General features: G+C 39.6%; 1 protein-coding gene across 6 annotated transcripts in view; it reads left to right on the top strand.

The window, feature by feature from the left end:
• Positions 1-22,502, top strand: part of Lpin (phosphatidate phosphatase LPIN) — a 63,883-nt gene that overhangs the window by 15,739 nt on the left and 25,642 nt on the right. For 3 of the 6 annotated variants that reach the window (XR_011713823.1, XR_011713824.1, XM_071671105.1), the window contains exons 2-10: positions 6,035-6,674; positions 6,849-7,051; positions 7,420-7,592; positions 7,894-8,132; positions 11,417-11,608; positions 20,224-20,368; positions 20,552-20,783; positions 21,556-21,738; positions 22,265-22,501. Coding sequence is in view for 3 of the 6 variants with exons in the window: in XM_071671105.1 (XP_071527206.1) it covers positions 6,035-6,674; positions 6,849-7,051; positions 7,420-7,592; positions 7,894-8,132; positions 11,417-11,608; positions 20,224-20,368; positions 20,552-20,783; positions 21,556-21,738; positions 22,265-22,501 (2,244 nt within the window). In the remaining 3 variants the exon portion in view is untranslated. The remainder of the gene's footprint in view (positions 1-6,034; positions 6,675-6,848; positions 7,052-7,419; positions 7,593-7,893; positions 8,133-11,416; positions 11,609-20,223; positions 20,369-20,551; positions 20,784-21,555; positions 21,739-22,264; position 22,502) is intronic. The other 3 variants (XR_011713822.1, XM_071671107.1, XM_071671108.1) reach the window with 2 other exon arrangements.

The following is a 22,502-nucleotide window of genomic DNA, read 5'->3' as shown; positions in this document are numbered from 1 at the left end:
CCGGTGAACCAGCCGTACATGTATTTTTGAAACCAAACCGGAAGTTGGCTGGGACCGAAGTTGGACTCAACTGCCAGTATTATGCACCATAGCTACTGGTTACTTGGGTCTTGATTGAAAGATCATATATATATATTCCAATCATACGAAATAATTATCCAGTTGAATATGGGGAAAATTGTATTCCTTGAGATTGCTACTATTCCACATTTATTTAAAAGTTGATATTCTGATAAGTCTTGAGATTTGAAAGAAAGATGGTCGTAAAGCTCAGCGAGGAATGTAAAAACCAACATAGTTACGAAGATTGAAAGTTAATGATACATCCTTTCCGCGAGGATCGCTGTGGAATTGTCTTTAGCCTTGATTATTTTTTCTTATCCGAGATGGTGTGGATTGGATCATGTTTTGCACGTGTCGCATCCGTCACCCTAAGCAGAAAGTTGGCTTGAATGACCTCATGCAAGCGGATGTTAACGCAGTAGAAATAAATGCAACCAGCGCTTTGGAGTGTCGGTTTTAGGATAAGCGGATTTAGGAGGTATTTTGCGGTGGTAGATGTATGGCTTGTGAGGGACGTGGTGTTATGGTGATATTGGTATCGGGTTAGCCTTCACCTCCTGGTAGGGACATGCAAGCGATTTTTACTTTCATTGAAAAGATACTAATTTGTAGTTGTATATTGTCAGATGTAATTGTGTGTGTAGTATTTTTCATTTTATAATGTATGTATACGAAAACAGTTAGTTGTTTGCTTCGATGTTGTTTTTCTTCTGGCATGTCTTATGGGAATTTGATCATACCATACTGTTAGCTTTACGAATACCTATATTAAGTACCATAGAACGTTTACCATATTATGAAAATGTTCTGTATTTCAGAAAAAATATATAGAAATGTGGGAGATAAATTGTAGATCCTGAAGTATCTGGTCCAAGTAGAGTTTAGGATGTAGAAAAATTCCTGCAACTACTTTTATGGTGTTGATGCATTGTATAAAGAAATAATCATATAGTGTGAAACTGACTGGGCTGTACGCTGCTTCGAATTATTTAATGTTTATGAATGACGTTTGATAATACCGATGAAAACTGGCTTCAGCTTCTTATGGTAGTTTCATTCAATTAATTACCTTCACTCATCAATTCAAGTAAGTGATTACCTGTTCCATTTCTTTCTCAGTGGATGAACTTGGAACATGCTGTAGCACTTGAAAATGAAATGTTATTGTTGTGAACGGAGGGGAAAGTGGGATAAATTCTACGTTTTGTGTCTCCATGCTTTTAATGGTAGTTCATAGAGAGCAAATTGAATAGAGTACAATCTTCATGGAATTCATATTCTAGATGAACACAGTGCTCGTCTTCCTGGAGATTGAAATAAATAATTGTTGTTAAAGACGGTATACGGCATACATGGTGGTCAAACCCTGTTCAGTGACGGTGAAGTGAGCTTCTATAATATTTTCAAGGTTTGCGTGTGTGAAAATTACTTGTACGGTATGGGGAGGAAGTTTTGCGTATAAACTCGTGGGGTCCTAACTTTTGAAGTTATGTTTTTAACGTACAGCACTAAAATGTAACTAATGTATGTTTGTAAGCATTCACAGGGTGTTTGTTGTTTGAAATGGTAGTACATCCATTGTTTGTGTGTGTGTGAACAAGCGAGCAGATTGGCTTGGTTCCTGCTTTTTTTTTATGGTAGTATAGTATGATTGCTTTCTAACCAGTCACTACTGAACAAGATTTGCCAGTAACACGGTATTTACTTGCTTGTCACTTTATGATACCAATTGTGCACCGCATTCGACGTTTCCAACATTAATACAACAGCTAAAACGACCTAACCTCTCCTAAACTAGGTTGCGAGGCTGTGTACAGGAACAGGTCCCCCCCCCCCCCCCCACACACACACACACACACACACACAAAGGGAGTTGCTCATTGGTAAATGTACCGTATCGAGTAGGTTAAAACCACCACACAGTTTATCATGAAAAGCAGAAAAGCTCTTATAAAAATGGGTTTGGCGATAGAATTTCCAGCAGTGGCTGGTTGAAGTAGGTTTAGTGCTGGGCATTAGCGAACCAGAATCAGCAGAAATGTCGGTAGTGTTGGTAAGAAATGAAGACAGGCGGCTACAGTTGCCCGCACACTCGCCCCTCTTCCCCCCCACCCCTTCCACTGTCAGGCACCGCCCATGTGATCCCTCGTAGGGAAGTTCCCACCTGCATCCAGTCACCCCTGGGGTTTTAGGGAAGAGTTAGTTTCAGTATTCTTAAACTGGCAGGTCACTTGCTGTGAGAATCCTACCATATTATAGTAATGTCACTTGAAACTTTGATGTTTGAAATAGACGTTAAACTATCATAGGGTTGATTTACCATGTCTCCTTGACACTTAGCAAGGAAATCCCTCACGGACATTAGTAAGTATACCTGACGTAATCTTATCTGTAGTGACCAAATTGTACAGCCGTTGTAGCCGGTGATGATTACGTAACGAGTAGCATGTTACATGGTGGACTGTTAAGATGTTACTTAAAATTGAATTTTGATTTGCGAGAAAACATGTGTTACGCAACCTTGGGCTTGTACTAGGGTCCTTGAGTGATTATAGGTATACTTTTAAAACCACATTATGAGTTCCTGTATAAAGCATTGTCTAGTGAAGTCGAAAAATGTTACTTGAATAAGTTTATCATAATAGCCCAGCATGAAATTAATAAAAAAAAAAAAAAAGAATGTTAAGCAGAGTTGATAATGGCCAAGAATCCTACCGTACCAAAAATACATTAAACGTGACATGAATAAACTGAGGCAGTATTTCTTAGGGCTGAAGTCCCACAATTCTCATTTAGATATCAACGTTAAAATACATTGAAAACAATTTGTCAGTTCTACTCAAAATCTAATAAAATCTGTAGAAAACTGATGTTGTTCCTGTAGGGCAGGAGGGACACCAGTGCTGTTGGATGAGCTACTGGCCAGGACAGAGAAGCACGCTACCAACATTGGGTGGTCATTGTTGTGCACTTAATTCTGTATATCTGAGAAAAGCAGTTTAGCGTGTAGGCAGTCCCCTTTGTTCTGATCGCTCAAGGTGGTTGTGAATGCGAGTTTTGAACTCTAGGCTTATTATAAGTAGGAAAGGCATGCCAAACTGCCTTTCTCAGCAATATGGAATCACACCTATGACAATACTACTCATGTCCGCAGCATTTCTCTTTACACGGGTCAGGAGAAGAGCGATATGTAAATACTGGATATCCCCCTTGTCCTACGGCAACCAATCCACTAACTAAAACTGAAAAATGAGGTATCGAGTTACTGTATTTTTAAACGTTTTATTAAGTAAGATAGAGCTCTAGTTGTTATATATGTTTTAAAAGTCGATATTAAACTATGAATAAGTATTTTTCACTTGGAAATATTGCCTCACTTTATTCATGTCACTTATATATATATATATATATATATATATATATATATATATATTAATGAAGGTAGGAGCACTGGGTTTTTACTAATTGTGGCTAAAATTGTATGAGTGCTGGGGAACGAAGGGACATTTCAGACTTCTATTTTGTATGCTGAATGACATTATTTTTAATTTTTTTTTTTTTTTTTTTGGGGGGGTGAATGTCCGTCCTTTGCTATTTGTAATGCGTTCTTACAGAGGGTTCTTAAAAGGAGGTTGTTACACACCATCCCGTCGGATGGTGAGAGGCCAACTGATAGATTTACTCGTCCAGTCAGCGACGTTGCATGAGTGTACTGATGTGCGGCAATGAGTTCGAAGTAAAATTCACGTTACGAACGGCCATTTGGTTAGGCCAATGGTCTTTCAGTTTTCATTAGTACAACGATTACTGATATTGTTTTTAAATTCTTTGGGAAATTAAGGGACAGTGATTTAAATAGTGTTGTGTACACCGATTGACTTTGGTTTGGTGAGTGAGATTAGATTGGTTAAGGAAGATAAAACGCCAAAAGCTGCTTTTGGCCAGAACCCAAGAACGAAGCATTCTCCCAAAAAGTTATCACCATAAAAGAGCATCGAAATCTGTGCTAATGAAATGTTTTTAAATGCTTTAATTGTCGGTCTGTCGGCACTTATTGTTTACCTTTACTCGTTATTCTTTCTCTGGTATTCATTTCACGTTGGGTTTACATAAATCTTTTTCATTTAAGATTTTTCGACTTCATTAGTCTTTTTGCTATGTGCGTAATCTATTAGTATAACTACCACACGCATATTATCCTTAATAGGCTCTGATGATATTTTTCAGCCCTCTTCAGTTACTTCTTGCATGACCTCGTATTGCCTCCAGCGAACCAAAACGCATGACAGCATCCACGCACTACAGTAGGAAAACATCCATGCGCATTACGCAATTGAATAATAACAATTAGGATGTTTGAATCACCTCAAAAGTTTAGAGTAGCAGTTTTTAGTCCAGAATGAAACTAATCCAACTTCCACTATCTAGTCCCATTGTATGGACAATCATTGCCACTTAATAGAACATCGGCTTGCCTAGTTTGACATACGACACACTGACTTTCATTTCTTACATCAAAAACATCTACAAAAAAGCAACACGAACTATTGCCTTCAAACTGCTTATTAGTATTAGATTTGAATTAGAAAATTAATCCTTTAGCATCCTTTATAAACTGCTTGTCTGCTCCATCTTAAACAATGCCTCGCCTGCCTAGATATCCACCCTCCTGAAAGCAGATATGACAGAACTGCAGACCACACAAGCTAGAGTACACGGAATAATCAATTGTTGCTTGGAAACCGCAAGCACTGAATGCTTACAGAATGAAACCCCACTAGAAACATACTAAGGACTCGGTCCTGTGCAACAATCAACGTATCCAAATCACTCCATAGCTAATCACCACCCACCAAATAGAAATATAAAGCTTACCACTGCCTCAAACATCAACAGCCTCTACTCACAGATCCCCCAACTCTAACAAAGACAACACTGACAGGACACATCTACATAGAAATGAACCGTCAAGCTTTGACAACCATCATTTCAAGTCGGATGTAGACACCTTCGCATTAGGCATACACCTATGAGACCATGCTCTCCAGATATACATTTGTCACTCTCCCACATACGTTTGGGACATTACTTATTACTCCGGTTCTACGAACATGGATACAACATATCCTAAGACTTACTTAGTTTCTGCCCCTAGAGTCCCATATATATTTAAGAGGCTCCAGCAGCTTTCAGGAGGCTGGCCATGTCCAGTGGTGGGAACCATATGTCTTAAAGAGTTGTTATTTGTAAACGTTTCTGTGTGCAGAGGATGGTGGGGCAGTTGAGTAGTAAGTGCTCGATGTCAGTATGGTAGTACTATCATGGGTATGAAGCTTCTTGCGCTATATTGAAATTATGTTTGTAGTGACGGATGATATCAAGAACATAAATGGGAGTGTGAATTGTGTTTGTCTGGGGAATTTGGTGTCTGATAGGTGTATGTGTAGTAGGTTGTAGTTTGACATGGTTGGGAGGTTGCTTGTTAAGTGCTTGTCAGATTATTTCATTGTGTATGTGTTTTGTCAATGCTATATATGTTGAGGGTGGGGAACCTGTGAGTAGAGGTTGAGGGTCAGGAACCTTTGAGTAGAGGTTAGTGATGTGTGAAGCAGTGGTAAGTTTTTTATTTATGCTTTAGGGTTTGTAGTGTGTTATGGAGTAGTTTCGGTGGGACGTATCTTGTGCTGTTGCATAGAATTGAGTGTGGGGCACATTGAAGTGGAATTGTATTGGAAGAATCTTTGATGACCTATCCATGACTGGTTCCTGTGGATAAAAAAGTTTTATTCAGTTTCATAAGGGTGCTAATGATACAATATTTTGTTAGGAGTAGTAGTAAGATAGATTTTAATGTTAAGCAATCCAGTGTATTGAAAAGTAAAATGAGGTAAAGGTTTTTGATAATACAGGAAGGACTTGATGACATCAGACAGACTTATATGATATAAAAGGATGACATTTTCTTTTACAGGTTGATATTGAGATTAATGGGGAACCTGTAGATATTCATATGAAGTTAGGGGAAACAGGAGAGGCATTCTTTGTTGAAGAATTGGAAGATGGAGAAGAAGTAAGCCTGCTGCTTGGAACATCCCCTCTCCCGCCCTCTGTTCTACAAGAAAAGCTTGAGAGAACAAAAGCTGAAGATGAGGAATCAAAATTAGATGATTCTGGAGTTGATGAATCTGTTTCCTCTTCAACCTGTTTACCAAAGAGTAATGCTAAAGATGATACAGCATCAAATGAAACTATTGTACCTGGAGATGAAGAAACGTCAGAATCAACACTACAATCTGACACACTTGAAAGTGAAGAAGTTACCACACCACTATCAAATGACCAACATGGAAATGAAAATTCTGAAATAGGTGTAATTCAGAGAGTAAGGAAGTGTGAAGGGAAAAGGGAGCAGAGGGACTGCCAGACTCAGACTGAGGATAGTGTGTCTGTACTTCATGAAGTTCCCAAGAAGGCTGGGGACATTGCCTTGTTGAAAGGGTCTTCCTCAAGATCACTTGGTACAGAAGTATCTGGTTTCACTGGTTTCAAGCATAACAATGTACTAGCTGAGGGTCAGGAAAGTAAAACAGATGGAGAAGAAACTGTGAAAGGTGAGTGTACAAGTAAAGCTTTAAAGTGGTACTGTATATGAAGTGCTACATTGCATTGAGGAGTATTTTGAGGAAGTTTCAAACATTGAAAAATGGGCATTTTGTGCTGAATATTTACTCTGAAGTGTAAGTATCGTTCTTATTGAATTGTTTTTCTTAATCTCTCATTTGCAGCAAATAAGAGCAACCGCCGTAAACGTAAGAAGCGCTGTAATGGCAAGAAACAACGGCCAAAGAGTTCAGGTAGTCAGTCAAGTGATACTTCAACCACAAGTGAAGTAGCTGACCTTAATGCGGTATTGCCTGGTACTGCATTGTCTGGAGTGGCAAACCAAGAAGGCATTTTTACAATGGATGATATTGAGTCAACTGATAAGGTGAGAGAATTATATTGTTGACTACCCATAGCCTTTGATATCTAGTCTCAGGTTGTATCATATAATTTCTATATTGGTTGCTTTTTTTTCTGATGTAAGTGGGATGTGATCCTAAACTGGCATCAACTTTTCTTTGAGGAGGCCTGTTTTTATGTATTTCAGATTTATTTGATTTGAGAAATTTGTTGTGAGCCTCATATCAAAGGATTTGTCTCCTTAGTTCAAGAATTCTCTCAAAATATTTTTTATTTAGTTAAAGGTAAGATTACGTTTCAACCATATGATTTTGTCTTCGGATCAGAGTTTTCCCAAGTAGTAGCTTGTATCTCAAGTATATAAATAGTAGAATTATTTCAATTTTCTGTCAGTCTGGTCCAAGCTCGTCTTCTCCCATCACTAACATGGCGCAGTCCACTTCGATGCCGTTGCTGCGCGAAAAATCCCGAGACGAAGTTGTGGATGAGTGGAGTGGTGCACTTTCGCGATCAATGGGACCTGATTTCCACCCCTTCAGTGACACTGATATTAGCCCTCCCCCAAGGTTGGTGTACTTAAACTGAATTCACATTTGCCATTTAAAAGAATTGGATAGGGAGCTGTGGTTTCAATGCATTACACGACAGCTAGAGACCGAGTGTGAATGAATGTGGGCCCCCTTTTTTTTCTGGTGCTACCTTACTGAAGCACAAGGTAGCAATGCTTTTTTCTGTGGGGTGGGGTGTCACCAGGTATGGATGAAGGCAAGCAAGTATGAATATGTACATGTATATGTATGTATATATATGTAGTGCAAGTGCCTCTTATTTGGAAGTGTTGTCACTTTTTTTTTTTTTCTTACATAGCCCTTCAACATCTAGACCACCAACTCCAATCAAATCTGACACTGAGTACGAGGTAGAGAGACAGCGAGCTGATTTTGCTGATGGATCATCTCAAACTGATGAGAACAAGTGGTACTGGATGTGGGGAGAACTACCCACACCACCCCCTAAAACCCCTACACGGACAGTTAACTCAAAATCAGATTCCCCTGCCGCAAAGGCTGATAATGAAAAACTTGGAAAGACAGGTAAAGAGGAAGGTAATGTGTGTTTCTGATACTTATGTGGTGTATTATGGTAAGGACAAAAGGGTTTGTGATTAGTTACACTAAAGTTGTATTGTGACTGTTACTGTCTACTAAAGAGTATGAAAGAGATTGTATCTAAAGGTTTATCAGTGTTTTAGAAAGATTCTCCTCTTGGGATCTGTTATTTTTTGCAACATTTTTAACTGGGTTATTTTGGTTCCTTTGTTTTTCATATGGAATCCATGTAATTTTAGCGCATCTTAAGTTTGTTAATGTAGATGTCCTGATGTCTCTGTTGAATCATATTTTCTCTTTTTTGTAGTAAAGAGCAACCGGGTACATATACCATCTCTTTTTTGTAGTAAAGAATGCCTGGGTATATACCATCTCCACATGTTTGTGATTTACAGTGCTCTGAGCTGGATGGTATGCATTGTATTTCCTCCAAAATACCGGAAATATCATCCTAGAAAAACATATGCAAAGATACTAACATGAATAATTATCACTTCAAAGATGTTGAAATATGAAGTTAACTGCCAAATTTTGATTCAGGATCTTAGTGGCATCAGAGATCAAGGTCACAGATATTAGCGGTTGAACAAGTATAGATATGGAGACATGTTGCAATGGGTGGTTCAGTTGTGTGTGCAGTGAAAATGTAAAAATCACAGACATAAACATGGAGGTGCATGTTTTTATTTAACACACTGAACATGAGTTTATTATATGCATGCATAATCTGAGAGCTTTTGTGTATGTGATCAGTCCCAGGGAATTGAGAATGGAGTTGATAATTGATAGGGTGATAGAATATATTTAGATAACTTTCCCCTCTCGGCTGTCTTTTATATAAGTGAATTGGGAGAAAAATTTTAGTTAGATGTTCAGTATTAGGTAATTACAGTATTACAAACAGTAGATGACCTTCAGTTAGGTTATTAATCTTGAGATTTTTCATGTGTGAATACATCTTGAGTGTTACCATATTAGATTTACGTATTTGGCTTAGAGAATTTTCAGATTTATGTGCACCAGGAGATTTTTATGAATGATGGAGAAATGCTTTTGATATTTTATATAACATTGATGAAAGCATTATTGTACTGATATCCATTATATGTGGAACTGCATTTTAAAAAGCAAAAGTGGTATCTTATATTTGTAATGAATTGATAGTAACAGTTAGAAGGGATAGACCTATGATTGCAGCAGTTTGCACTAGTTTTTCACCAATTCATTTCCTTGAAAATCTTTAGCCATTCTACAATAGTCTCTTTTGATCTTGATATTTCTTTGTATAAGCCTCTTTTCGTAGCTCACATTTATGTCCCTCTTCCCACTCGCATAATTTTTCTTTTCGTAAAGGCTCTGAAAACCAGCACCCTCGCATCCACCAATTAATAATCAGACATACCATTAGCTAACCCTTTCTGCACATTTACATGTAAGAGTCTCTCTTTTGCACACTTATGAATTAGTATATGATTCAGTAATGCCTACTTACCATTTGCCTTAATTTTTTTATACCAGGTATTCTCAGTCACCAGTCCTTTCTCAGCTCACAGCTCCCCAAATTGTTTGCCATTTTCCTTCACGACATTGGGTAACCCATGCCCCACAATTATACCCTTGATTGCTACATTATCCACTGTTGTATTCAAATCACCCAACACAAAGACTTGATCCCTCGCATCAAAATTGCTGACACAGTCGCTCAGCTCCTCCCAAAACACTCACTACTCTTCGTTATTTCTCTCATTTCCAGGTGCATAAGCACTATTAATCATCTACTTCTCTTAATCTGCTCACTTTTTTACCCACATAAGTCTGGGGCTCACCGTTTCTCTTGCACATTCCCTCTTGTTCTTCAGTAGAAATGCTTCCCCTGCCTTACCTCTCACTTACCTCAGACTTTACTCCTGAGACATTCCCAGATTGTTTTTCTCACTTTTCTTTGAGCTTTATTGTATTCAGAGCTATCTTCAAGGTTCCTCTCCTCAGACATAATGCCTATCTCTTCCTTCTTCTCATCCTGGTTACATGGATACACATGCAGACACCCCAGCATAATCCCTCAGAGGAGGATGAGCACCCCTCACTTGGCTCCTTCAGTGCCAACTTTTAGAAATTGATGTATGAGAAAGCAATAGATAGTAGTAGATAAGAACATTAGACAGGAGCATTAGGGAAAAGTAGTAGGTTGGAGCATTGGGTTGAAGTAGTAGGTTGGAAAATTAGGCAAGAACATCAGGAAGACACATTAGGTAGAAGTAGTTGGTAGGAACTTAGGTAGGATCCTCTGAGAGTACTATGCTTGAGTACTACACCTAGGTGCCCTCTGCCAGTGCCTGTTAAAGGTGAGGCACAAAAGGCTAAGAAGTGACTTTAGAGTTCAGCTAGTATAGTGACTTTTGCTGTGTTTGAAAGGGGAAAGACAAGAACATATATGAATGAAAGAAAGGTTATTTGGGGAAGCAGTGGAGAGAGAGAGGGTGTTTGGAATACGAGTTTGAATGGAGAGAACTTGGAGGAAGTGGTATGTTTTTGATACCCGGGAGGGAATGGTTTGGTTGGAGCCATGGGATTTGACTTGAACCATAGGCTGTGTGTCTTGCTCAGAATAATGTTAGCAATGCAAACAGAAGTGTCTATGTACATGTTTATGTATGATGCAGGCCAACTTGTTGCTAAATCAGTTTTATGTTTTGAGGACTTCAGAAATTAGTTTGTGTATTGTGTTGCATAAAGCCTTAGAGCTACTTCCTCATGAGAGATTGTTTGAGTTATTGTGGATTTAAAACTGTTAGGTAGGCTAACTTCATTTCATAGTTCATTTATGTTGACAACAGTCTCCCCACCTTCAAATTTCGGTGACTGACTAACATGCATGGAAAATATGCTAATGCACCCTGCATGTTGATTTGGTTGTCATTTAAAAAAGAATGGTTGCTTCTTGCATGAAGGAACAAGATTTTGATTAAGGATTGTCTCAACATGAATAATCAAGGGTGAAAGGGGAAATGAGGACATATGGAATGACAAAGACAAAATTAATAGCGGCAGTAAAGAGTAAAGAAAGGGAAAGTAATTGCCCTTATTTTTGAGTTCAGGAATGTGTCTTTTAGAAGCATGTCTTAATATTTGTTTTTCATCTAGTAGTGTAGAATGTTAATGTTATGGTGGGGTAGTACAGCTGTAGCACTTTATGTTTGGGATGTATTTGTATTTTTCGTTTTATAATGGTTGTTTTTCTGTGTAACATTTAGTGGTATATGTGGGCTTGTTTCCCCTAGATGAGCGATCTGTGTTGGGCAGTATGTTTAGCTTCATGCGGGCCACCAAGAAGGCTCGGCATAATCCAGAGAGTGAAGGCATTTACCTTGATGATCTCAACTTGGAGGAACTTGATCCTGAGGTGGCTGCTCTGTATTTTCCTCGCAACTTCAAGGTTCCAGAAAAGCGGGCCTACAACAGCTATTCATCTGGTAGGAATGGAGAATGATAATAAAGCATTAAGATTTTTTATTTGGATTATGAATTATGTTAAGTGCAGCAGTGATGAAACCTGTTTGTGCAAATGGATGCTTGTATTTTGAATGATTGTTTCCAAGTTGTCCCCTGATAAAGAAGTATACCAGAGTGAGTTATTCAGTATTACTTGTTTGTAGGCTTTGTTTTGTCCTATGACATTATTTTCCTTTGTTTACTTAACCCCTGACATGTACCTCCTCATGGCACTTAAGTACAGGTTGAGCATTCCTAATCTGAAATGCTCCAATATCCAAAACTTTTTGAGCAGTGACATGACACTACAAGTGGAAAATTCCACACCTGACCTCACTTGCCCATGCTGGGCTCTGACACTTTATTGGCTCGAGTTTGTTACAAACCATCATCACCACCAGAGCTACATGCATTACTCATGTTTTTTGCTTATATTCTGCTCTCTGGCACAAAGATGTTGTTAAAATGTCAAAAAGAGATACCCCTGTGAGTAACAGTGAAATAGCTGAATTGGTCCTGAATCAAGATGATCATGATGATAAAGATGAAAATGACTCTTTAACACTGCAGAAAAGTTGCCTATAGACGACACGGTGAAAATGTGTGATGGGCTTATTGAAGGACTAGAACAGCATGCATTCATAACAGAACAAGAAATCATGTCAGTTTATAAAATCACAGAGAGCCTTCTAAGACAAAAACCATTGTTAATGACTCTGGAAGAAATGTTTAAAAAAGCAGGCTAGCAGAATGCCTCCTCATCCCTAGAGAAGCCGCTTCCTGATCCCTCAATTTCTTATGATGTTCCTTTTCATGATGATTTCAACAGTGATGTCCCCTCCCCTCAAGTTTCTCTGGCCATATGTAGTTCTAGTATTTGTTGCTGTATTTATCCTCTTTTGTAAGCAGAGATGGTTTTTTTTTTCCGAAGTGCAAAACTTTATTTTTATGTGAAATCTGAATTTCATCACCACCAAAAATGCCATGTTTAAGCATAACATGACTAGCAGCAGTTTTGTGTTGAAAATTTGCCAACAGTTAGTTTTCATAACATTTACAGCTGCCTGTGACTATTGTAAATTAAATGCTTATTCGTTATATCTCAAATAAAACCTAGAAAATGAATTACTGTATACAGTAACCATTTAATCAAAATACAGTGTCATAGGTGGAAACTGAAAACCTGCAGTTATTTGTTGTTATTGTTTATAAGCTGATACGGGTATTCTGCTGATGTTGCTGTGCTGCTTATTTACCTTAAACACACTATTTTTCATTGTGTTACTGGTATTTCATATTTATTTACTATTGAGTACTTGTATGTGAATAAGTGGTCAGAAAATGATCGCTTATCAGTAGCATATAGATTCATTCAGGAATGAAGGTGTTGCCAAACAACCACAGATTGTCCACAGGCAGCTGAGGTTGTGACACCTTAGCTCTCTGATGGTTCAGTGCTACACAAGCTTTGTTTCATGCACAAAATTATTGGATATATTGTATAAATTACCTTAGGCTATGTATAAGTGGATTTTGTGTTTAGGCTTGGGCCCCATCCCCAAGATATCATATTATGTATATGCAAATATTCCAATGTCCGAAAAAAAATCATAACCTGAAACACCTCTGGTCCCACTGCAGCTGACATGTATACAAACAAAATTCTTGAATCTTATACCTTTTCCTTGAGGTGAAATATACAACTTTTAATGCTTGCCCATGCATTGTCACCAGATGCTATGGCCTAGATATTTTCCATGCACTGGTCAGTGTGTGCGAGAATGCCAAAAAGGCCTGTATGAGATCTGCACCATGTCATTGCGTTATGACTTGTGAAGCTGTAAAAGCTTTACGGAGTAAGAGATATTAGTGATGAAAGCTTTTAGTAATGATATTTGTTTGTGACAAAAATACTTTCAGAAATACCTTACATTTCACTTTCTCTGCTGGGTAGTACTCCTAGTATGCAGCATTAGTTTGGCAGCAGAGCAGAATAGACTAAATAGTGCACAACACAGAAGCAGTTCATCACTAGGTTGTTATATGTCATTTTATTTATAATGTTATGTTATACTTGAGGAATAGTGGTTCCAACAATGTTGTATGGTTGCGAGGCGTGGACTATGGATAGAGTCGCGCGCAGGAGGATGGATGTGCTGGAAATGAGAGGTTTGAGGACAATGTGTGGTGTGAGGTGGTTTGATCGAGTAAGTAACGTAAGGGTAAGAGAGATGTGTGGAAATAAAAAGAGCGTGGTTGAGAGAGCAGAAGAGGGTGTTTTGAAATGGTTTGGTCACATGGAGAGAATGAGTGAGGAAAGATTGACCAAGAGGATATATGTGTCGGAGGTGGAGGGAACGAGGAGAAGAGGGAGACCAAATTGGAGGTGGAAAGATGGAGTGAAAGAGATTTTGTGTGATCGGGGCCTGAACATGCAGGAGGGTGAGAGGAGGGCAAGGAATAGAGTGAATTGGAGCGATGTGGTATACCGGGGTTGACGTGCTGTCAGTGGATTGAATCGGGGCATGTGAAGCGTCTGGGGTAAACCATGGAAAGCTGTGTAGGTATGTATATTTGCGTGTGTGGACGTATGTATATACATGTGTATGGGGGTGGGTTGGGCCATTTCTTTCAGTCTGTTTCCTTGCGCTACCTCGCAAACGCGGGAGACAGCGACAAAGCAAAAAAAAAATATATATATATATATATATATATATATATATATATATATATATATATATATATATATATATATATGTGACAGCTTATCCCTGGGGATAGGGGATTAAGAATACTTCCCACGTATTCCCTGCGTGTCGTAAAAGGTGACTAAAAGGGGAGGGAGCGGGGGGCTGGAAATCCTCCCCTCTCGTTTTTTTTTTAATTTTCCAAAAAGAAGGAACAGAGGGGGCCAGGTGAGGATATTCCAAAAATGGCCCAGTCCTCTGTTCTTAGCGCTACCTCGCTAACGCGGGAAATGGCGAATAGTTTAAAAGAAAAGAAGAAAATATATGACAGCTAGAGACTGAGTGTGAACGATTGTGGCCTTTGTTGTCTTTTCCTTGTGCTACCTCGTGCACATGGGGGGGGGGATTCTTATTTCATGTGTGGCGGGATGGTGACGGGAATGAATAAGGGCAGACATTATGAATTATGTACATGTGTATATATGTATATGTGTGTGTGTATGTATATGTTTACGTTAAGATGTATAGGTATGTATGTGTGCGTGTGTGGATGTGTATGTATATACATGTGTATGTGGGTGGGTTGGGCCATTCTTTCGTCTGTTTCCTTGTGCTACCTTACTAACGCGGGAGACAGCGATAAAGTATAATGAAATAAAAAAAAATGTATGTGTTCATGTTTTTGGTACATCTTTATAGTATCAGGTCATTAGCTTTAGAAAATAATTTTGAGCAGTATCAGATTTTTTTTTAAGATAAAGCTGTCACTCATTTGTATATTTTTTTAAACAAGGGCTCACCCCTACTTTCCAATCTGCATTATTCCTTAATTTGTTAGTTTTATGATCTTGTTTTAGATTACTCTTTTCATCATTCCTAAATTCATGTTTGAAGATTGAGCCAAATCATAAATATGCATAATTATTATTACTTAGAAATACTTAGAAAAGCAAATGGATTTGTATGTAGCATTTATGGATCTGGAGAAGGCATATGATAGAGTTGATAGAGATGCTCTGTGGAAGGTATTAAGAATATATGGTGTGGGAGGCAAGTTGTTAGAAGCAGTGAAAAGTTTTTATCGAGGATGTAAGGCATGTGTACGTGTAGGAAGAGAGGAAAGTGATTGGTTCTCAGTGAATGTAGGTTTGCGGCAGGGGTGTGTGATGTCTCCATGGTTGTTTAATTTGTTTATGGATGGGGTTGTTAGGGAGGTGAATGCAAGAGTTTTGGAAAGAGGGGCAAGTATGAAGTCTGTTGGGGATGAGAGAGCTTGGGAAGTGAGTCAGTTGTTGTTCGCTGATGATACAGCGCTGGTGGCTGATTCATGTGAGAAACTGCAAAAGCTGGTGACTGAGTTTAGTAAAGTGTGTGAAAGAAGAAAGTTAAGAGTAAATGTGAATAAGAGCAAGGTTATTAGGTACAGTAGGGTTGAGGGTCAAGTCAATTGGGAGGTGAGTGAATAGAGAAAAACTGGAGGAAGTGAAGTGTTTTAGATATCTGGGAGTGGATCTGGCAGCGGATGGAATCATGGAAGCGGAAGTGGATCATAGGGTGGGGGAGGGGGTGAAAATTCTGGGAGCCTTGAAGAATGTGTGGAAGTCGAGAACATTATCTCGGAAAGCAAAAATGGGTATGTTTGAAGGAATAGTGGTTCCAACAATGTTGTATGGTTGCGAGGTGTGGGCTATGGATAGAGTTGTGCGCAGGAGGATGGATGTGCTGGAAATGAGATGTTTGAGGACAATGTGTGGTGTGAGGTGGTTTGATCGAGTAACATAAGGGTAAGAGAGATGTGTGGAAATAAAAAGAGCGTGGTTGAGAGAGCAGAAGAGGGTGTTTTAAAATGGTTTGGGCACATGGAGAGAAAGATTGACCAAGAGGATATATGTGTCGGAGGTGGAGGGAACGAGGAGAAGAGGGAGACCAAATTGGAGGTGGAAAGATGGAGTGAAAAAGATTTTGTGTGATCGGGGCCTGAACATGCAGGAGGGTGAAAGGAGGGCAAGGAATAGAGTGAATTGGAGCGATGTGATATACCGGGGTTGACGTGCTGTCAGTGGATTGAATTGGGGCATGTGAAGCGTCTGGGGTAAACCATGGAAAGCTGTGTAGGTATGTATATTTGCGTGTGTGGACGTATGTATATACATGTGTATGGGGGTGGGTTGTGCCATTTCTTTCGTCTGTTTCCTTGCGCTACCTCGCAAACGCGGGAGACAGCGACAAAGCAAAAAAAAAAAAAAATTATTATTATGCATATGCGGCAGGGGTGTGTGATGTCTCCATGGTTGTTTAATTTGTTTATGTATGGGGTTGTTAGGGAGGTGAATGCAAGAGTTTTGGAAAGAGGGGCAAGTATGAAGTCTGTTGGGGATGAGAGAGCTTGGGAAGTGAGTCAGTTGTTGTTCGCTGATGATACAGCGCTGGTGGCTGATTCATGTGAGAAACTGCAGAAGCTGGTGACTGAGTTTGGTAAAGTGTGTGAAAGAAGAAAGTTAAGAGTAAATGTGAATAAGAGCAAGGTTATTAGGTACAGTAGGGTTGAGGGTCAATTCAATTGGGAGGTGAGTTTGAATGGAGAAAAACTGGAGGAAGTGAAGTGTTTTAGATATCTGGGAGTGGATCTGGCAGCGGATGGAACCATGGAAGCGGAAGTGGATCATAGGGTGGGGGAGGGGGCGAAAATTCTGGGAGCCTTGAAGAATGTGTGGAAGTCGAGAACATTATCTCGGAAAGCAAAAATGGGTATGTTTGAAGGAATAGTGGTTCCAACAATGTTGTATGGTTGCGAGGCGTGGACATAGAGTTGTGCGCAGGAGGATGGATGTGCTGGAAATGAGATGTTTGAGGACAATGTGTGGTGTGAGGTGGTTTGATCGAGGAGAAGAGGGGACCAAAAATTGGGAGGTGGAAAGATTGGGGTGGAAAAAATTTTGTGTGATCGGGGCCTGAACATGCAGGAGGGTGAAAAAGGGGGGCAAGGAATTTGAGTGAATTTGGGGCGATGGGTATAAACCCGGGGTTTTACGTTTCTGTCAGTGGATTTAATTGGGGGATGTGAAGCGTCTGGGGTAAAACCCTGGAAAGCTGTGTAGGTATGTATATTTTGGGGTGTGGACGTATGTATATACATGTGTATGGGGGTTTGGGGTTTTGGGGCCCTTTCTTTCGTTGTTTCCTTTTCGCTACCTCGCAAACGCGGGAGCAGCAAAAAAAAAAAAAAAATAAAAAAAAAAAATATAATGTGTACGTGTAGGAAGAGAGGAAAGTGATTGGTTCTTAGTGAATGTAGGTTTGCGGCAGGGGTGTGTGATGTCTCCATGGTTGTTTAATTTGTTTATGGATGGGGTTGTTAGGGAGGTGAATGCAAGAGTTTTGGAAAGAGGGGCAGGTATGAAGTCTGTTGGGGATGAGAGAGCTTGGGAAGTGAGTCAGTTGTTGTTCGCTGATGATACAGCGCTGGTGGCTGATTCATGTGAGAAACTGCAGAAGCTGGTGACTGAGTTTGGTAAAGTGTGTGAAAGAAGAAAGTTAAGAGTAAATGTGAATAAGAGCAAGGTTATTAGGTACAGTAGGGTTGAGGGTCAAGTCAATTGGGAGGTGAGTGAATAGAGAAAAACTGGAGGAAGTGAAGTGTTTTAGATATCTGGGAGTGGATCTGGCAGCGGATGGAACCATGGAAGCGGAAGTGGATCATAGGGTGGGGGAGGGGGTGAAAATTCTGGGGGCCTTGAAGAATGTGTGGAAGTCGAGAACATTATCTCGGAAAGCAAAAATGGGTATGTTTGAAGGAATAGTGGTTCCAACAATGTTGTATGGTTGCGAGGTGTGGGCTATGGATAGAGTTGTGCTCAGGAGGATGGATGTGCTGGAAATGAGATGTTTGAGGACAATGTGTGGTGTGAGGTGGTTTGATCGAGTAACGTAAGGGTAAGAGAGATGTGTGGAAATAAAAAGAGTGTGGTTGAGAGAGCAGAAGAGGGTGTTTTAAAATGGTTTGGGCACATGGAGAGAAAGATTGACCAAGAGGATATATGTGTCGGAGGTGGAGGGAACGAGGAGAAGAGGGAGACCAAATTGGAGGTGGAAAGATGGAGTGAAGATTTTGTGTGATCGGGGCCTGAACATGCAGGAGGGTGAAAGGAGGGCAAGGAATAGAGTGAATTTGAGCGATGTGATATACCGGGGTTGACGTGCTGTCAGTGGATTGAATTGGGGCATGTGAAGCGTCTGGGGTAAACCATGGAAAGCTGTGTAGGTATGTATATTTGCGTGTGTGGACGTATGTATATACATGTGTATGGGGGTGGGTTGTGCCATTTCTTTCGTCTGTTTCCTTGCGCTACCTCGCAAACGCGGGAGACAGCGACAAAGCAAAAAAAAAAAAAAAATTATTATGCATATGCGGCAGGGGTGTGTGATGTCTCCATGGTTGTTTAATTTGTTTATGTATGGGGTTGTTAGGGAGGTGAATGCAAGAGTTTTGGAAAGAGGGGCAAGTATGAAGTCTGTTGGGGATGAGAGAGCTTGGGAAGTGAGTCAGTTGTTGTTCGCTGATGATACAGCGCTGGTGGCTGATTCATGTTAGAAACTGCAGAAGCTGGTGACTGAGTTTGGTAAAGTGTGTGAAAGAAGAAAGTTAAGAGTAAATGTGAATAAGAGCAAGGTTATTAGGTACAGTAGGGTTGAGGGTCAATTCAATTGGGAGGTGAGTTTGAATGGAGAAAAACTGGAGGAAGTGAAGTGTTTTAGATATCTGGGAGTGGATCTGGCAGCGGATGGAACCATGGAAGCGGAAGTGGATCATAGGGTGGGGGAGGGGGCGAAAATTCTGGGAGCCTTGAAGAATGTGTGGAAGTCGAGAACATTATCTCGGAAAGCAAAAATGGGTATGTTTGAAGGAATAGTGGTTCCAACAATGTTGTATGGTTGCGAGGCGTGGACATAGAGTTGTGCGCAGGAGGATGGATGTGCTGGAAATGAGATGTTTGAGGACAATGTGTGGTGTGAGGTGGTTTGATCGAGTAAGTAACGTAAGGGTAAGAGAGATGTGTGGAAATAAAAAGAGCGTGGTTGAGAGAGCAGAAGAGGGTGTTTTGAAATGGTTTGGTCACATGGAGAGAATTAGTGAGGAAAGATTGACCAAGAGGATATATGTGTCGGAGGTGGAGGGAACGAGGAGAAGAGGGAGACCAAATTGGAGGTGGAAAGTGGAGTGAAAAAGATTTTGTGTGATCGGCGCCTGAACATGCAGGAGGGTGAAAGGAGGGCAAGGAATAGAGTGAATTGGAGCGATGTGGTATACCGGGGTTGACGTGCTGTCAGTGGATTGAATCAAGGCATGTGTATGGGGGTGGGTTGGGCCATTTCTTTCGTCTGTTTCCTTGCGCTACCTCGCAAACGCGGGAGACAGCGACAAAGCAAAAAAAAAAAAGAAGAAAAAAAAAAATTATGACCAGTAGTTTGAATTGCTATCTAATGCTGAATAATGTTTTTCCTAAGACTTAGTAATATTGCAGTTTGACCTTTAGTTGAAAGATGAATCCAAAGCAGATTTTATATGTCAGCCTACACTTAAAGGTATTACATGCCATTAGCAGTTTCAGTGGTTTGCAGTTGGCTTTTTGTGACCAATATTTGTTCTGTGGGATGCAGACCTTTTAAATCCATTTTTAAAAGCCTGTTGACAGCGAAACTGTCAAAACAAACACATGCTCATGGAATGATACACTAATGCAGTACCACCTGAAAATTTTGTTTAATCCATGTGAAATATGGTGATTGATAACAGAATGCAGTTTTTGATCACTTAATTAGAATGTTTGTATCGTTTCATGCATCAGGAAGTAGAAGTTTGTTATTTTAGTTAACTAAGAATTTTACTTAATTTTTTCCCATGTCCATAGGTGGTGTAAAGGATGAGGATGCAGAATCCGGCAATGGGCCATCACTTCCCCAGTCACCACACAGCGTTGAAGGAGCAATTGGTGGTCCTAAAATTTGTAGTGACTCAGATTTTGAAGACTTCAGGCATCCTATTTTTGATTATAAGTAAGTTTATCTTTCTCTTTCTGTGAATGATATTCGCAAGCATCACTGATACGAGAATCTGAAGCATCTGTCAATGATGGTGTGATGTATAGTATGAGCCATGACTTGGAAGTAACTTTCTTTGATTAAATGATTTTAAATAGTTTGAAAATTAATTGATATTCTCATTTGGCTTGATTATAGGGGCTACCATGACATTGCCTTTTCACTTTGTGGACGCCTTCATGAATACGAGGGGGATTTCCCTGAGAGCCTTTTCCTTCAGAACCTTGTAACCTATGATGACTTCTGTGAGAATCCACAAATCTTAGACAATCCCGACCTTGTGATAAGGTTTGGGGGCAAGTACCTGAACTGGAATGCTGCTGCTCCGCAGATTCTCTCGCTTGTGCTGTTCCAGCGACCAGTCCCACAGGTATTTAAGCAGTATTTGTGAAATATAGATATGAAAATTATGAGGGAAGAATTTGATGGTTAAGTACCTGTAGTTGGATATTAAAGCAAATGGTCAGAGTCCAGCATCATACAACTACTGTAGGTGCTTTTGCTCTTATGGAAAGGATAAAACATAAATAGTCATTGATGGTAGGCACTGGTTTCAATGTGCTGCACATGACAGCAACAGAATTGATGTTTACAAATGAGGCCATTGTTTATGTCTTCCTGATGGTACCTCACTGAGAAGGAAGAAGCATTATATATTTTTCTAATGCACAGTTACTTCTTTCAACTTGGCAATGTGGTGTTTGATACAAGAACAGTGGCCTTATTTGACCTCATTCACTCTTTAACTGTCATGTATAATTAACCAAAATCCACAGCGTAACATCTGTCACGTATAATTAACCTACATCCACAGCCAAACTCCACAGACAGTTCCAAGATTTTGGTTGCATCACATTCCCTGGTTTTTATATATACTTTCACCTTATTTGTCACTCTTTTGAAATTCCTGTTAAAACTTTGAGACTTTCTGCTTTAAGAATGAGTTTAGGCATATTTCACATGCATCGTTATAATCCTCCTTCCCTTCCCAAACTTTCATTTTAGTAAATCAGTCATGATTGCTGGTCTGCTCTATTCAGTAAAAGCATTGAACTTTTATGATGGTAGTATACCCATATCATACATCCAAAAGCACTCCGTGATATTGTGAGTTGAAGAGAACGTGTTGTTTTAATCTCCAGAAATTAGCTGATGATTTCATCAAAGAACACATGCCCAAGAAGGAAATCAGAAAACGCTCACAATCAAAGGGCTACTCTTGGTTTTCTTCATGGAGACGGAATAACCAGACTGAAGAAATTGAGAATAGCAAAAATGTGAAGATTGGCTCTGAGAAGATGGTGTCATGTCAGGGTAATACAGAGGTAGGAATTTATTGATTGTTACTTAAAATGACAATTATAGTATTTAGTTTTAAGAGAAAGTTTTGATTTTGTGAAGCAAGATCTCAACATTTGTGTAAAATTTGATTACTATCTTTATTAAGATGGAATTACCATCCTTGTTGGTGAGGTACATGCATGAATTTAGTATTGCAGCCAAAAATTTGATGCAAGGTGAAGCATAGATCTCATGATTATATTGTAACTGCTGTCAGCAGAAGTTTCTAACTTAGAGTTTGTTAGTGTTTTTCCTTCATCCAGCACATTCCTCTGACCATCTTGTTATTTCTTTTATTCACTTTTCATTTATATCTGCCAATTTCAGATTCCAATTTTGAATCCTTAATTACTCTGTATCTCCCAAGATTTTCTAATCTTTAGGCATTTGTGTTGTGCCTGAAGCATTTGAAGTCAGTCAATCCATTCCCTTTTTCATCCCAGATTCATTTTGTTTTACCATCAGAGTTTGCTGTTTGTTTATTTATCACCTTTCTTCCTGTACTTTTAGCAAGGAACTGCATGCATAACAACAGAAATGGTTGCAAGCATTCCTGATCCCAACCTCATAGAAGTAACTGTGGCAGAGACACAAACAAGCTTACCAGGGACGCCAACGAAAAAAGGACATCTAAGTCGCAGGGCTGCAACAGATTCTTCAGAGTCAGAAGATCTAGAGGAAGGAAAGGAGAAACAATTCCATGGAGAGCGGTATAAGAAGAGTTTAAGGCTGTCATCTGTACAGATAG

This window comes from Panulirus ornatus, chromosome 16 (assembly GCF_036320965.1).
Source record: "Panulirus ornatus isolate Po-2019 chromosome 16, ASM3632096v1, whole genome shotgun sequence".
Classification (NCBI taxonomy): Eukaryota; Metazoa; Arthropoda; class Malacostraca; order Decapoda; family Palinuridae; genus Panulirus; species Panulirus ornatus.
The sequence above is the reverse complement of the archived record's forward strand: the minus strand, read 5'-3'. Positions and strand labels throughout refer to the sequence as shown.